This window comes from Eptatretus burgeri, chromosome 3, assembly GCF_056783735.1.
Source record: "Eptatretus burgeri isolate ZD-2024b chromosome 3, Ebu_testis_v1, whole genome shotgun sequence".
In the NCBI taxonomy this organism is placed as follows: domain Eukaryota; kingdom Metazoa; phylum Chordata; class Myxini; order Myxiniformes; family Myxinidae; genus Eptatretus; species Eptatretus burgeri.
In genome coordinates, this window is record NC_140963.1 from 7,061,766 (window position 1) to 7,075,808 (window position 14,043).

The window sequence follows — 14,043 nt, forward strand, 5'->3', positions numbered from 1 at the left end:
TCGTTTTTGTCTTTTCTTCCATTGATCCAGCTTGGTCCGAATCATAGCAGGGCACAGATCGAGTCCCATCATACCGCTTGACAACCTGCCAGCAACAAGTGTTGCCTGGCACACATGCAAATTGTCTCTGCCCTGCAGATCACCAGTCAGGAGGTTTGCAGCCACGAATATTCATATCAAGCAAAGCAGCACACTGATCCTAATAATGATCATATTTAACATGCAGGGCTTATGTCCATTGGAGATTGGGGGAGTGCTCGTCACGCTCCATTCATTTTATATGTATGTATGTATGTATGTTTGTATGTATGTACAGCTCAAACTCCAAGAATTACATTTTTCATAAATTAAAATGAGTTCATGACTTTTTTGGGGGTGAGAAACTGAAGCTATAATTAAATTATAAAGATCCATATACACACAAAACAATTCAATTTGAAACAAAGCAAACAAAAGAGAGGTACTCAGGAATGAAAGAAGAACTGAAGTATCTGATATCCCGACTTGACAATATTTTCCCAAATGCAAATCAAGAGGGCTGGATATACATCGCTGTCACTGTTTATCATGAAGAAAGGAACGATTATTATGAACTGGACTTTCCATGAATAAATCAAAGTCGAGAAGAAAAGTACTCAAGTGCTTTTACTGCCCTTCATGGACGGGTACTTCAGTTAGTATCAATGATAATAATAATAATGATAATAAAAAATAAATCACCTACTGCATTTGAGGTAAAAATCTTTCTTTGTAAACATCTTCTATTTCTTTTAAATAGCAGTCAGAAATGTTTTGTTCAAAAGGCTGAAAAGATAAAGATTATCACACAAGTTCACAGAACAGTATAATAATAATGAACAATAACCATGATAATAATAATAATAATAATAATAATAATAATAATAATAATAATGTCAATCAATTAAGATCTGATATAAACAACATACATACCCTTCCACGAACAACCAACCTCCTTTGGATCTCATGTATTGAAACGTCCAAGTAGATAACGATGTGTGGAGGGGGTAGCTTTACAAAAACATTTTGTTTCATTTCATTGTACAGTTGTACATCTGTGCAGAGTGTAAAAAAGAAAAGAAAGAAATGAATCTGCTTACACGGTCACTTAATAATGATCATATTTAACATGCATTATAAATTTCCTCAATAACTCCATTATGCAACAAATTGTCCACACATGCAAGCAGTGAACAACCACACAGACCAACCTCATACACGTCAATTTCATGAATGCTACCTGAATGTCTGTTCTGAACCGTCTGAAGAGAATGAACATTGCATCTGTAAAAAGTGCCAAACAAAAGAAAAGAAGGCACATTCCATGGCTTGCGGAAAAATGCCAGACGATAGAAAATAAGGCACGTTCAAAAAAAACAAAAATCTTGTGTGCATGCTGTACTACCCTTGTGTTCTTTAGAGGAACCAAGGAATGTGCTGGAAAAGTTCATATAAAGGAGCACCAATTTTTAAACAAATTAATCACACACATGCCCATTATTTTATGTATTTTCATTAATTAGAGGTATTGGCCATTGTATATTCCAAGTTTCAGCCGATTTCGTCGAGTCGAAGCCGAGAAACGAATTACAGTCCCTGTGTTAAAGTTGCATGCAGAGACACCGTCCCATAGAAAGGGAGGGGTGCTTTGCACCTCCCTTGATACATGAGAAAATACCAGACTTAACTTCAGACAAACAGTCACTGAATTTGGGGGAAGTGACGTCACCTCCCAGAGAACCCTGGCTATCAGTGATACCATTTTTAACCGCTTTCTCTCCATACTCAGCAAGACGATCAGAAGAAATGTCCTCCTTCCCAAGTATGCCATGTATTTTAAAAGTCTTTGGAATGACTGGGCCAGGGTCACAATCAAACTGCCAAATTCCCAATGCCAGAGTGGACACTCCAACCATTATTCCACAGAGTCTGGTAATCCTAATAGTGGAAACTTCGATGAACTAGAGGGCTGCAATCAGAGATCTCTGATGGTTCTCAGTGGTGCCATATCTAAAGAGAGTCTGGCCGTCTATTGTTCTGCTCATACAGAGCAATCCGGCCGTGTGGTTGGTCAATCCTCACCACATGGTCTCCATGGAGCCATTTTGCCTCCCAAGCAAGTTACTTCTGGGTTCACATTTGTACAGAAGTGGCATTTTATACAATATTTTGCTCAAAATTGGTGGAATTATGGTCTGCTGTGTGGCATGGGGCTGCTCTGGTTGACCAGGTCAAGGCCGAATAATGCACAGGTTCCCTCCTGACAAGGTTTTGGATGATCTAGTTTCCGATGAACCTCAGTATCCCCATATGCCGTCATATCAAAAATAAACTGCTCGCAAAATATTTTCAATGTCCGACTGTATATTTTTGCTTGAGGGCAGGAACACAATCGCAAGAGTGAAGGAGATGGCATGAAGAGAGAAATCGGCAGCAAAAGTATGGCAATGCGATTGTTAATCTCAAAATTGAAATAATTATATCAATGTTTTTTCGATGTTTCGAAAGAAAGAATTGCATCTTTCCTTCATGTTTCATGATCAATTTGAATGTTGTATCGCGACTTGATATTGTAACAAACTAACAGTAACAAAAACTCGTCAGATGCCAACTCAGCTCCGATAGTCTGTCTGCCGAATGAGGTGACCTCAAAGTCTCCGATAAAGTTTTTTCCTCTGTGGATTATTGTAGTATAGGGTCTAAGTTAACATCCTAGGGTGGGTGTGAAACTCTCACCCTCGGGCATTTTGAGAAATCCAGGATGGCGGCCAAAATGGCTTCCGCTTTTAGAAATACTACTATGGTACCCCCAAATTATGCTAGAGAGACATGTAATACATCGAAATAGGGGTTTTAGAGGATGCTCAATTCAGAAATTTAGCCTAGAAAACTGGGTATTTGCTATTTTTTGAGTTATTGGCGATTTTGGGAAGAAAATACTTGCGCGAAGAGGCCCATGGTGTCCAACACAAAATGTCATATGACTTCACTAACATGACAGCAACTACATATTTTATAGTAGGCCTACATAAGCCCAGTTTCTTCTTTGTAATTTGTTGCAGAAAGAGAGATTTCCTGCTATTTACAGGCATAATGTGTGTCAAGCAAGCACTGCATCAGTCAGGGTACTTTGACACTGTTTTGCTGAAAATTATCTTAATTGTGGAAATCCAACTGCCTCATGATTTTCAAAACTGATTTTGTAACAGAGAACTATTTTTTCAGGTCTTTCTGCATGATGGTGGTGGTGGTGATGGTGCTTTTTAGAAGTAGATGCATGTGCATGTGTGTGTAGATAAGAACAAATGCTTCAAGTTTCGACATGTGAGCAGAGACGTAAGAATTTTGAATATACTGTATATATATATACCAAATTTTGTGGTAATATGTGACAGATCTGCTTTCCTGTGTGACAGATCTGCTTTCCAAAACTTAATTCATCATGTTTATTTACTGGTACTTCTGGTGGTGGTGGTGGTGGTGCTAAGTAGATGTAGATAATTTGTCGTGTACGTGTACCCTGAATGAACAATGTGTGGAGAATGTGTGTTCAAATTCAAGTAAGGAAAAGATTGTGAACAGGAATCAAAGGCTCTGCAGAAAAACAGTGGACCTGAGATAATCTTCAGATTGCAATTGTAGATGCAAGTCAGAAATATGGAGATGACTTGCACATCAAATTTCTTGGAGAGCTATCAGCAAATCCAAACTTGACAATTTTCTATCACAAAAACTGTGTCTCCAGGTATACTTCCAAGTCAAATCTGGCAAAATATTAATTACAGAATGTTCCAGAACAACCCCAAAGAAAACCACAAAAGTCTTGTGTTCAATTCAATTTTAGAGAACATTGTCTGTATTGTGGAGAGATTTGTGACCTTGAAAAGGACCCCAAGCACCCTGGGAGATTGAGACCTGCCTTCCTCTTCCGATCCACATACTCTGAGCATGATAAAAAGCCCTACAAAGACTTTTTGCTTGAAAGATGCAGAGTACGTAATGATGAATGGGCCATTCAGGTCAGGCTTCGGCTGGAGGGGGCCCTGGATCTGCATGCTGTGGATGCCAGATATCACAGGGACTGTATGTACAAGTTCATGGCCCTCTGAAACATCCAACCAACAGGAAGAAAATCAGAAACTGATGTGGTTGATCCAGGACTACAGGCTGTCTTCAGCTTCATGCTGGAGAAAAAGGTCTATGGAATTCAGTTGAATTATATGATGTTTACAGCAGTTGTAGTGTGAGGTCATTGTCACGCTCAAGTGTCATTGAGAAGGTGAAGGAAAGGTTCTCTGATGATGTCATCATTTTGTCATCCCCTGGCTATGCAAGCATCATCGCATTCAGGAACTGTGCTTCTTCTGTTTTGAAGATCGTAAAGGATGAGAAAGAATATTATGACTTGGAACACAGCAAGATTCAAGTAGCCAGATGCATTGAACGTGAATGCAAGGAAATTAAGTACAAAAGAACACATTATGACCTTCACATTGACAAGGACAAGATGGACGATGTGGTTTCTCCTTCACTATCCTCTCTGTTGTCTCTGGTATCTCCAAAGTTGAACAAAACCTTGCCAGCTGCTATGATAGGGAATATTGTTACCAGTCAGGTTACAAATCATGCCAGACCTACAGATTACCCTAGGTCTACTTACCCGGGATTCCAAGAAGGTTGTGGACCAGCTGTATGACTACAGAGTAACCTGCAGCTACGATGAGGTTGTGAGATTCAAGAAGTCAGCTGCCCATGCTTCTTATACAGACGTCAGTGTCCAGGGAATCGCTGACTCAAGTGCTGGTCTCATCCAGATCATTGCTGACAACTTTGATGCGGACATTTCTTCCCCCAATGGCAAGTTGTCTACCCATGCACTCGCAATGATAGCCATTCAACCTTCAGTAGCTCAATCATCAGAAAAGACAGGGGAAGTACTGATCAGGCGAATAAAGAAGGAAGAGGTGTCTCAAAAGCTTCCTGAAGATGATGACCTTCTGAATGTGGCCTACCAGTGTACACAAAAGCTGGCTATGATTGAAGTACGATGCCCAAATGTTTCCCAGAAGATGACACGGTATCAACAGGTATCAAACTCAAGAGCTGAGGAGAATGACTTGCAGTTTCTTCGTGACACTATTTCTCTGGAAAATTGTCCTGAGTACAATGGTTTTAATACTAAGCTGTGTCAGGAGCAAGGACATTCCATGAAACCTAAAATCAACGTCGTATACTTGCCTCTAATGAACAGTTCACCATCAGACCCCAAAACAATGATGACTTCAATCATGAAAGCCAAGAGAATTACAGCAGAAGCTGGTCAAGAATACGTGGTGTACACTGCAGACCAGCAGCTCTACCGGGTAGCCTTTTATCTCACTTGGGATAATCCTGACTTCTGTGACAATGTGTGCCTCAGACTAGGTGGCATGCACTTCTTGATGAGCTACATTTGCTGCATTGGCTCTTTAATGGCTCAGACTGGCCTGGAAGAAGTCCTAAGTGAGCAGTTTGGCAGGGTGAAGGAACTGGAGTCTGGAGGAACTCCTTGGAGCCAAACCCACCAGCACTTGACCCAGCAGCCCATGGGTGGTACATGGAGGATGGATCTCTGAGTGCAGTCATGCTTCCTCCCAACATTGCACAGGCTCCTGATGCTCTGCTCAAGGTCATCCAATGCTCCTGCAAGGGGGAAAAACCATGCAACACACGCAGATGCAGCCGCTGCAGTTCAAGCATGACTTGCACAGTGTTTTGCCATTGCGAAGGAGACGATGAATGCTGGAATCATCACACCAGGATAAATGATGCAATGGTGGAAAATGACTCTGATTATGAATATTGAGAAGCATATGTTTATTTATTCGAGTGTGTTCAGTATTTTGTTCGACTGTCTGATTGTTCAAACCATTGAATTGTTACCGTATTTCAAATGACTGCATATAGTAACCATATTTTATGAGCATATATTGCAACAGGTTGAAAGATTATAATCAGGACATGATTGAAATTATTGTTTTAACACAGATATTGTGATTATGTTACTTTAATAATTAGTATGGTTTGCAAAGGTATGTGATTATAATGATTGTAATGATTGTAATAGTGTGACATGCTGGTTCAACTTTGTCATTATCGGCTTGCCTCTTATTTGTAAATTTGTGTGTGTAACTTTCAAAAAATGGGGTTTGTAAATTTTGAAATCTTTTCTGAAAGTAGTTTTGAATAACAATTGCAGGAGTAATTACTTTTAAGTTTTGTTAACATGTTATATCATAAAACCACATTTCATGTCGTAAACGAACTAAGATGCTGTTCTCCAACATTACTAAACTGGTACTCAGGTCATTATTATGTACATTTATGGAAAAATTATGAAACATACTAGTTTCTAGTACAGAAATTTGGGTTTCTCACCAATTGAAACCCCTATTTTGATGTATCACATGCTTCTCTAACATAATTTGAGGGCACTATAGTAGCATTTCTATAAGCGGAAGCCATTTTGGCCGCCATCTTGGATTTTTCAAATTGCCCAAGGGTGAGAGTTTCACACCCACCCTAGGATGTTAACTTAGACCCTATAATACAATAATCCACAGAGAAAAAAAAACTTTATCGGAGACTTTGAGGTTAGGGTAAAATTTCCAGTTTGGCAGGCAGACTACGACTTATGCAAGTTAAACTCAATGTATTTGGGTCAAATATTCTGATCATTCATCGTCTCCCTTTCCTTCTTGCACTGAACGTAAAATATCCTGCTTGTACTACATCCCGTCTTGTTGATTACAATATTAATTATCATGGCGTACTGTGATCGTCATTATGGTGATTATAACTAAGAATCGTTGGTTTATTCGTTTTGGAAAACCGAATTCTGTGGAGAATCACTACAGATCACTGGTTTTAGTTCTATCGCTTTGCAAATCTCTCAAGCGGTCCATTATCAAATTACAGACTGTATATTTCCCCTTCCAAGACAGATTTTTGCCTTCTCGTCATCCTGTCGGCGAGTTAAGGTCGATTTTAAAAAAAGATAAGGACCACGGAACAATTGTGATTCGTGCTACCGTCGGGAAATACAAAAAATTGTAATCCAACGAGGTTCAAATCATACTAACAGCCAAATGATCGAGAGTATAGCCTTCAGGTTAATCTCAGATTATAAGGAATGTGTCCCTCTATGATGTCAGTAAACTACAAGGTTGTGGATGGCATACTTTTTGAACAATGAGTTATTCAGCATGGCTGTGTTAATCAGTGCCAATCTTGTACTACTAACATGCACACTCTGCTCACGCTCGCTTGGTGGGCAGGATGGTGCCTGCTTACGAGTTGGCCAGACTATATATATATATATATATATATATATATATATATATATATATACATATATACATATATACATATATACATATATACATATATACATATATACATATATACATATATATATATATATATGTACATATATACATACATACATATATATATATGTACATATATACATACATACATATATATATATATATATACATATATACAGTATATAGCACTGATTCCTGGCATAGCCAACTCATAACATTATATTAGCCAAATGGTAGGCAGCATTTGAAATTCTGCTTCATAATCGAAACAAAGGAAATTTGTTGACAAAATGTCGTTCTGATTAAACAATGGAAAAATTAAACATCTGAAAATTGACAAAATATTTAAATTGGACAAAAAAAACACAATAATAAAACACAATAATAATTTTTAAAATTTGGGAAATGATTCTTCAAAAAGCAGGACACCAAGACGAAAGACATTGTGGGATCTTTAAAGTCCACCAACTAATGGTATGGGTCTCCAGTTTAACATCCGAGGGACGGTACACGGTGGAGCAATGCACTGCCTGCAAAACATCAATCGGACAGTTTATGTGTGGGTGGAGAATTGAACCTAGATATTCTGCATCAAAAAAAGCTGATCTGACATAGTTATATTAATGATGTCAAATGTCATGCTGGTACCCTGCCACAGGGTTATAGTGTAACCTGCCACAGACCAAAGAAGTACCGGTTCACAAATGTAACCTTCAAAATTAATTTAACGATTAAACTGCTTTTCCTTCATATAATTTACATACTCCCAAAACATGTTCCACGATTAAGATCAACTTAAAACCAAGAATATCATGTTTGAAAAACGATGGTGAAAGAGATTATCTATATATTAATGTACGCTGACGGAACAGCTTTGTCAGCGCTTCTTCTCCTACTGGCATTGGTGTGTGTGCGTTTCTTTGACTGCAAACCCACCCTCGCGTGTTTGTCGTTTGCAGTCCGTATGAAGGCTTTTGTAAACCTTTGTTTCGGGGGTGTTTTCCAACAGAAAACATGCATTCCCACCCCTTACGGACAGCCATTTTGCTTTCGTGCAGACCACATTATACAATATACATTTTATGTATGTACTTTGTCTTCACGCTCAATGCTGCTTGACCATATGGCTCAGTGGTTAACTCACATGTCTGTGGAACTGCAGGTCCCGAATTCAAATTTTGTGGTGTCAATTTTTACTTTGTTTTTTTTTTTTTTTTAACTTATTGAACCCTTAGCTCCTTGGTCTTCCAGCTCCCCCACCCTGGAGAAAAATAACTGAAAAGTTGAAATTTGTTTTATTTCGGTTTTCTGCATGTAATTTTTTTTTTTTAGCACTGTAATTACAAATAAATGATATTTTGAATCAGACAGTCATACTTTCTTCTTTTTTGAGTTTATCATCATGATTACTCTACTTTGTGGTGCCACTCAAATCAGCAGTTAATTTCAGGCTTTCTGATACACAAGAATTACCCATTTTCATGATCACATCGTAGAAATGTCTCGATTCCCCCAACAGATCGGCTTGTCCTTCATGCACTGTTTGAACGACACTTTGTTTTTAGTCAGATCATTCCCTCATCATGTGAAAGTTCACAACCTGGAACAAAGTAATGCTTGAATTTCTCAATCAAATAATTGAACACTGGGGGGGGGGGGGTCTTGTATATTTTATCAGTCTTGTCAAGCTGGGGATAATCCTTATTTACACAATGTAGTAGAGACCAGATTGCAAGGAACCAGGTCTGTTATGACCTTTGGAAAACCAGGCGTGGAAGTAAGTGTAGCGTCCTGAGACCGCTAGTACTGCTTGTACCTTTCTTTATGTATCAACATTTCCATGGTGACTCGGAGCCCCAAAAATACCTTCAACTCTGCCAAAGTAAGAGGCTTTTGTTGGAAAGATTTTGCTGCATAATTGTTTGGCTTGGCGATCAGTCTATGTGAGAAGTAAATCTCAAAGCATATCATCCCACAACAAGCCAAAATAGTCAAACGGAACATATTCTACATTTATTGCATTTGGTAAATTTTTAGGCCCTGGTTGCTCATTAGGTGCAAACTGGCATTCCTTGAAACATGCGGTGGCTCTTGTCCATCCTGGGGGGGGGGGGGGAGTCAGAGTCGTGTCAGTTTCCCTTTCCCCATTTGAAAAGTCATTCTCCAACTCGAAATGACTCTCATTAGCATAATCAGCATCATCATTTGTACCTTCCTCATCAACTGACATCACCTTTCGACTCATTTTGGAATGATTTTTTGCAAGAAACCTTCAAAAATTTTTGTGAATCTCATGCTACTACTTCCGCAGATCATGCGCTTCATCGTGCACACAAGGATGGGCTGACGTGACGGCATGTGTATCAAGGCGTGCGCACAGAAAAAGCCTCCCTCACACTTCCTAAGCAATTAGCGGCGACGCACACCGAAGATCAGGTGCAATATAACAGAGCCGCTAATTGATCAGGAAGTTACTCGTGATGCGTTTGTAAACAACAGCATGTGACGGCTGGTACTGACTGGCCACTCGGGTTTATGGAGGTTTGAATAGCGGCCAGTTTACCAACCGCTGTGGTTCGTAAGGGTTAATGAATGTTCATTTACTTCCACACTTTGTCTGTCCTGTGCATCAGCAACCAACATCTCAGTTTCCAATAATAAATTTGTGCAGTCTTAGTTGTTACATACCACTTCACTTTACCTTCAGTTTGTCAATATAATCGCACATGTGACTTTACGGGTTTCCGCTCATAACGACAATAATTCCTTATTAAGTAGGGAATAAGAAATGATGAGCAACACGCTAGTTGTTAAACACAGGTTAGTGATAATGAGCAACAAAACATAGCTTTCCGTAATAATGTCAAACTTACAATGTTTAAGAATGAATCCCTGCTTGTGCATCGTCTCAAGGAAGACAAAGTCACTGTAAATAGAGCGGTCCAACACAACTCCTTGGCCTGCAAACAAAATAAGACACTGCTCAGAATTCCCTCTTCCTGTTAAAAAGTAAAGACAGAAGAGGTAAATAACAGCTATATGGTATTACAATTTTCATTCTGATACGTTCCTGAAAAGTACAGTGTGAAGAGAAATTGCGTTGTGCGAAACATTTTCCCCAAAATAAATAATGTAAAAAGTGAGGATTGTATGCGAGAGGGATGGAGAGAGATTGGAAACATTTTGTTGGTTCTGGTGTTCAATCCAGGTACTCAACAGCCTTCCCATGTTTTCAATTGAGGTTGTTCATGTATGACTTGTTTTTGAGCACTTAATGGAATACTTAATGTTGTTGTTGCAACAAACACTTTTGCAACTTGCTTTGACTTTATTGGTATTTGCACGGATCGTACTCAATGTGGATTCGGTAAAACCAAGAGCGTGTCCTATGTCCACAGCACGTTCACCTTTTTCATATCACTCTCATCTTTACCAGAAAATGAGCCGTGCGTGCGTGCTCCACACCCCTCCATAACATTATACCCCTTGACATCCCAAAGACTTAATACCTGAACACCGTTTGGAATCAAAAGACCACCAAGACCCTTTTTTTTTGTATACCTTGGTCGAGGCTCGTATGAGAGCGAACACACAACTCACAGCAAGGGGGCATGAGACAAGAGGGGCGGGAGTGGAAGGGAAAAAACAGTGGGGAACAGACACATTAGGTGAACTGTGGAAGGGAGAGGGATGGGGATGGGACGGGGAACATGGCGAAGAGAAGATGGACATTACAGGGACTTTCAGGAAGGAAAGCAGGGGAATTGAAGGAAGTGGGCTTGGGTGGATTATCGGGGGTAGAAAACATCGAGGATTTGGATGGGGGATGATAAGAGGTGGTGGTGAACAGCTGTTTTGAAAGCCTGGAGGGAAGAATGGGAAAGAATAGAGTGAGGAAGTTTATTCCAAAGGCGGGGAAAAAGAGGAATGAAAGAGTGAAGGTGAGCAGTGATTTGAGATTTTGGTAGTTTTACCAGAAGGGGGTTGTTGGCGGACCTTGAGCGCCCTGCGGAAATGTGGTGGGGACAAATCGCAGAGAGAGCAGGGGGCAAGGCTGGAGAGGAGTCGGTAGAAGACAGAAAGACCACCGACCAACCTGCGGTGATTGAGTGAGAGGCCCAAAGACTCAGCTTCATTGCGGGAGATGCCGATGATCTTAAATGCCCTGGTTTCGACAGCGTGAAGCCGATAAAGGTGGGAGGCAGGAGCACCAGCCCAGAGGGGAGAGCAGTACTCCATCAGGCTACGGACAAAAGCTTTGTAAGTGGTCAGGAGCTCAAGAGGGCCGAGGAAGGACTTTGCACGACGGAGGATTCCCAGTCGGCGACTGGCTTTTGAGGCGAGGTTGGAAATGTGACTTTCCCAGGAAAGGTCATGGCAGATAGTGAGACCCAGAAGCTAGAAAGAAAAGACTTCTTCCAGAGGATTGTTGAGAAAGTGGATGGGGGGGGGGGTTTCTAAACGGTCCTTTCGAAGAGACACAGTGAGAGTGTGAGATTTGTCAGGATTGAAAGACATGTTCCACGTGTTTGACCAGTTTGTGATTTTATCCAGATCTGCAGTGAGCGAAGCAGCTGCTGCTTGCCGGTCTGAGGGATGACAGATGGTACGGCAGAGGGTGGAGTCGTCGGCAAAGAGAAATAGAGGATTTTCCAGAGAGTCGGAGAGATCATTGATGAAAACCAGAAAAAGAACAGGGCCCAGAACACTACCTTGAGGAACTCCAGCCTGCACAGGAAGAGGGGATGAAAGAACTCCATTTTGGGCCACACGTTGACTGTGACAGGAGAGGAAGTCTGCGAGCCATGAGTGGAGATGGCCTTGAATACCATGGGAAGAGAGTTTGGTGAGTCGTGCAGGGTGCCAGACTGTGTCAAAAGCACGTGATATGTCCTTAATACCCATTATAACCCTAAGACCCCAAAGATGCCTTCGACCCTTTATAACCCTGAGACCCATAATAACACTAAGACCCACTCAGACCCTTGAGATCCCTTAAGACCCTTTCGACCCCTAAGATGCTTTTGGACCCTTCAGACCTATGATAATTCAAAGACCCTTTATAACTGTAAAACACTTTAAAAACCCCGAAGGCCTTTTTGACCTTCAACACCCATAAGACCCCTCAGACCTTGCAGAGCCTATAGACCCCGTGGGAACCCTTCGACCCCCAAGACCTTCTGTCAGAGGGGCTTCAGCATTAACAATTAAGGGTCACCAGCCATAATCAAAGCCCCCCCCCCAATTGATAAACTGCCTCAATACCAAGCTAAGAGGGTGCAAAATAGAATTATGGTAATTAATTAGTTTTCTCTGTTTCTGTTACCTTTTTCCAGGTTCTGCTCATCTTGGTTGGAAGCATAGAGAAAAGTCCCACTTTCCAAAAAAGAAAATGGTGTCCATGATAACAATTTCAACCCCATTATAATCAAATGAGATTTTTTTTTGTGATATTATTATTGCCAAATCTCAGGAATTTTTCAAGATATCACAGACCTCAAGTGATCAACCCCCCACTCACAAACCCAAAATCCTCAACCTCCACCTCCCAACTGCAAGTCTGCCCCCTCCCAACCCTAAGATGTCAATCCTCTCCAGACTCCAACCATCTAAACCCCCTCCCCACCCTCGACCCCCCCCACCAACTCCAAAAAAAGTCCTCAACCTCCTAAAGCTCAACCTTTCCCTCTCAACTCTGTCAAATCTTTGCTCTCCCCGTTACATTACTGCAGATCAAACCGACACAGTTTTAACTCGTTTTGAAGCATTTTATGGAATAATTGTCAATAATCAAATTGTATGATGAAAATCACCCCCATGTCGGGGTGACGGTCATCTCTATAATACCACAAGTTCTCAAAGTTCAGTTATGACCGAAGACTACTGTGCAGCTCGACTGCGCAGTTTGGTTAAAGATGACTCGGCATTTTGGCACGCGCGCGCACGAAATTATATTTTGAAAATAAATGCTGACGTTTACATTTCGGGTTTTGAAACTTTTGCACCTTCGGCGGAAAATGTATAAATATACAAGGTCAGCTGCTATGCAATGACACCATTCACTAACTTTTACCATACCCAGTAGAGAATACAGTATATATCCTCCTGAAGGTAGGGCAGTTTTTGCAAACTTTGAAGTCACGTGACGCGAAAACGAAAGCGAAATTCGAAAATCCGTCCTGACCAAATTTAGATATTGTCCCATACATTCATATGCCACAATCAAATTCAAGATCGCTTGAGAAATGAAGGAAATAGATTTTGAAAATCGTCATTTTCGCATTTTTTGCCAACTTTAAAGACACGTGACACGAAAACGAAAGCGAATATCGAAAATCCGGCCTGACCAAATTTAGATATTGTCCCATAGATTCATATGCTGCAATCAAATTCAAGATCGCTTGAGAAATGGTGGAGTTGACTTAAAAAAATAAAAATTAAAATTAAAAAAAACACTTTTATCTGCATCTTCACCAAAATCTAATCAATTCGTCCTTGTCACATGCTAAACCTGTCCACCAAATTGTCCAAATTGATCCATACATTTTTCAGATGTCCTGGTCACAGACAAACAAACAGGGGTTAAAACATAACCTCCATCCCCCTTCGGTGGTGGAGGTAAAAATTGATTTCACTGTAAAGGAGTTAGCACAAGCCA

At 40.5% G+C, this 14,043-nt stretch overlaps 1 protein-coding gene and 1 pseudogene across 5 annotated transcripts in view; one reads left to right on the top strand and one right to left on the bottom strand.

Annotated features, from left to right (window-relative positions):
• The window catches only part of LOC147029347 (NADH dehydrogenase [ubiquinone] 1 alpha subcomplex subunit 10, mitochondrial-like), a 53,929-nt gene that overhangs the window by 24,085 nt on the left and 15,801 nt on the right, over positions 1-14,043 (bottom strand). For all 5 annotated transcript variants that reach the window (XR_015055871.1, XR_015055872.1, XM_085872346.1 and 2 more), the window contains exons 4-6: positions 10,259-10,345; positions 952-1,073; positions 725-804 (exon numbers count right to left, since the gene is read on the bottom strand). Coding sequence is in view for 3 of the 5 variants with exons in the window: in XM_085872346.1 (XP_085728472.1) it covers positions 725-804; positions 952-1,073; positions 10,259-10,345 (289 nt within the window). In the remaining 2 variants the exon portion in view is untranslated. The remainder of the gene's footprint in view (positions 1-724; positions 805-951; positions 1,074-10,258; positions 10,346-14,043) is intronic.
• LOC147029348 (uncharacterized) lies at positions 3,967-5,735 on the top strand (annotated as a pseudogene).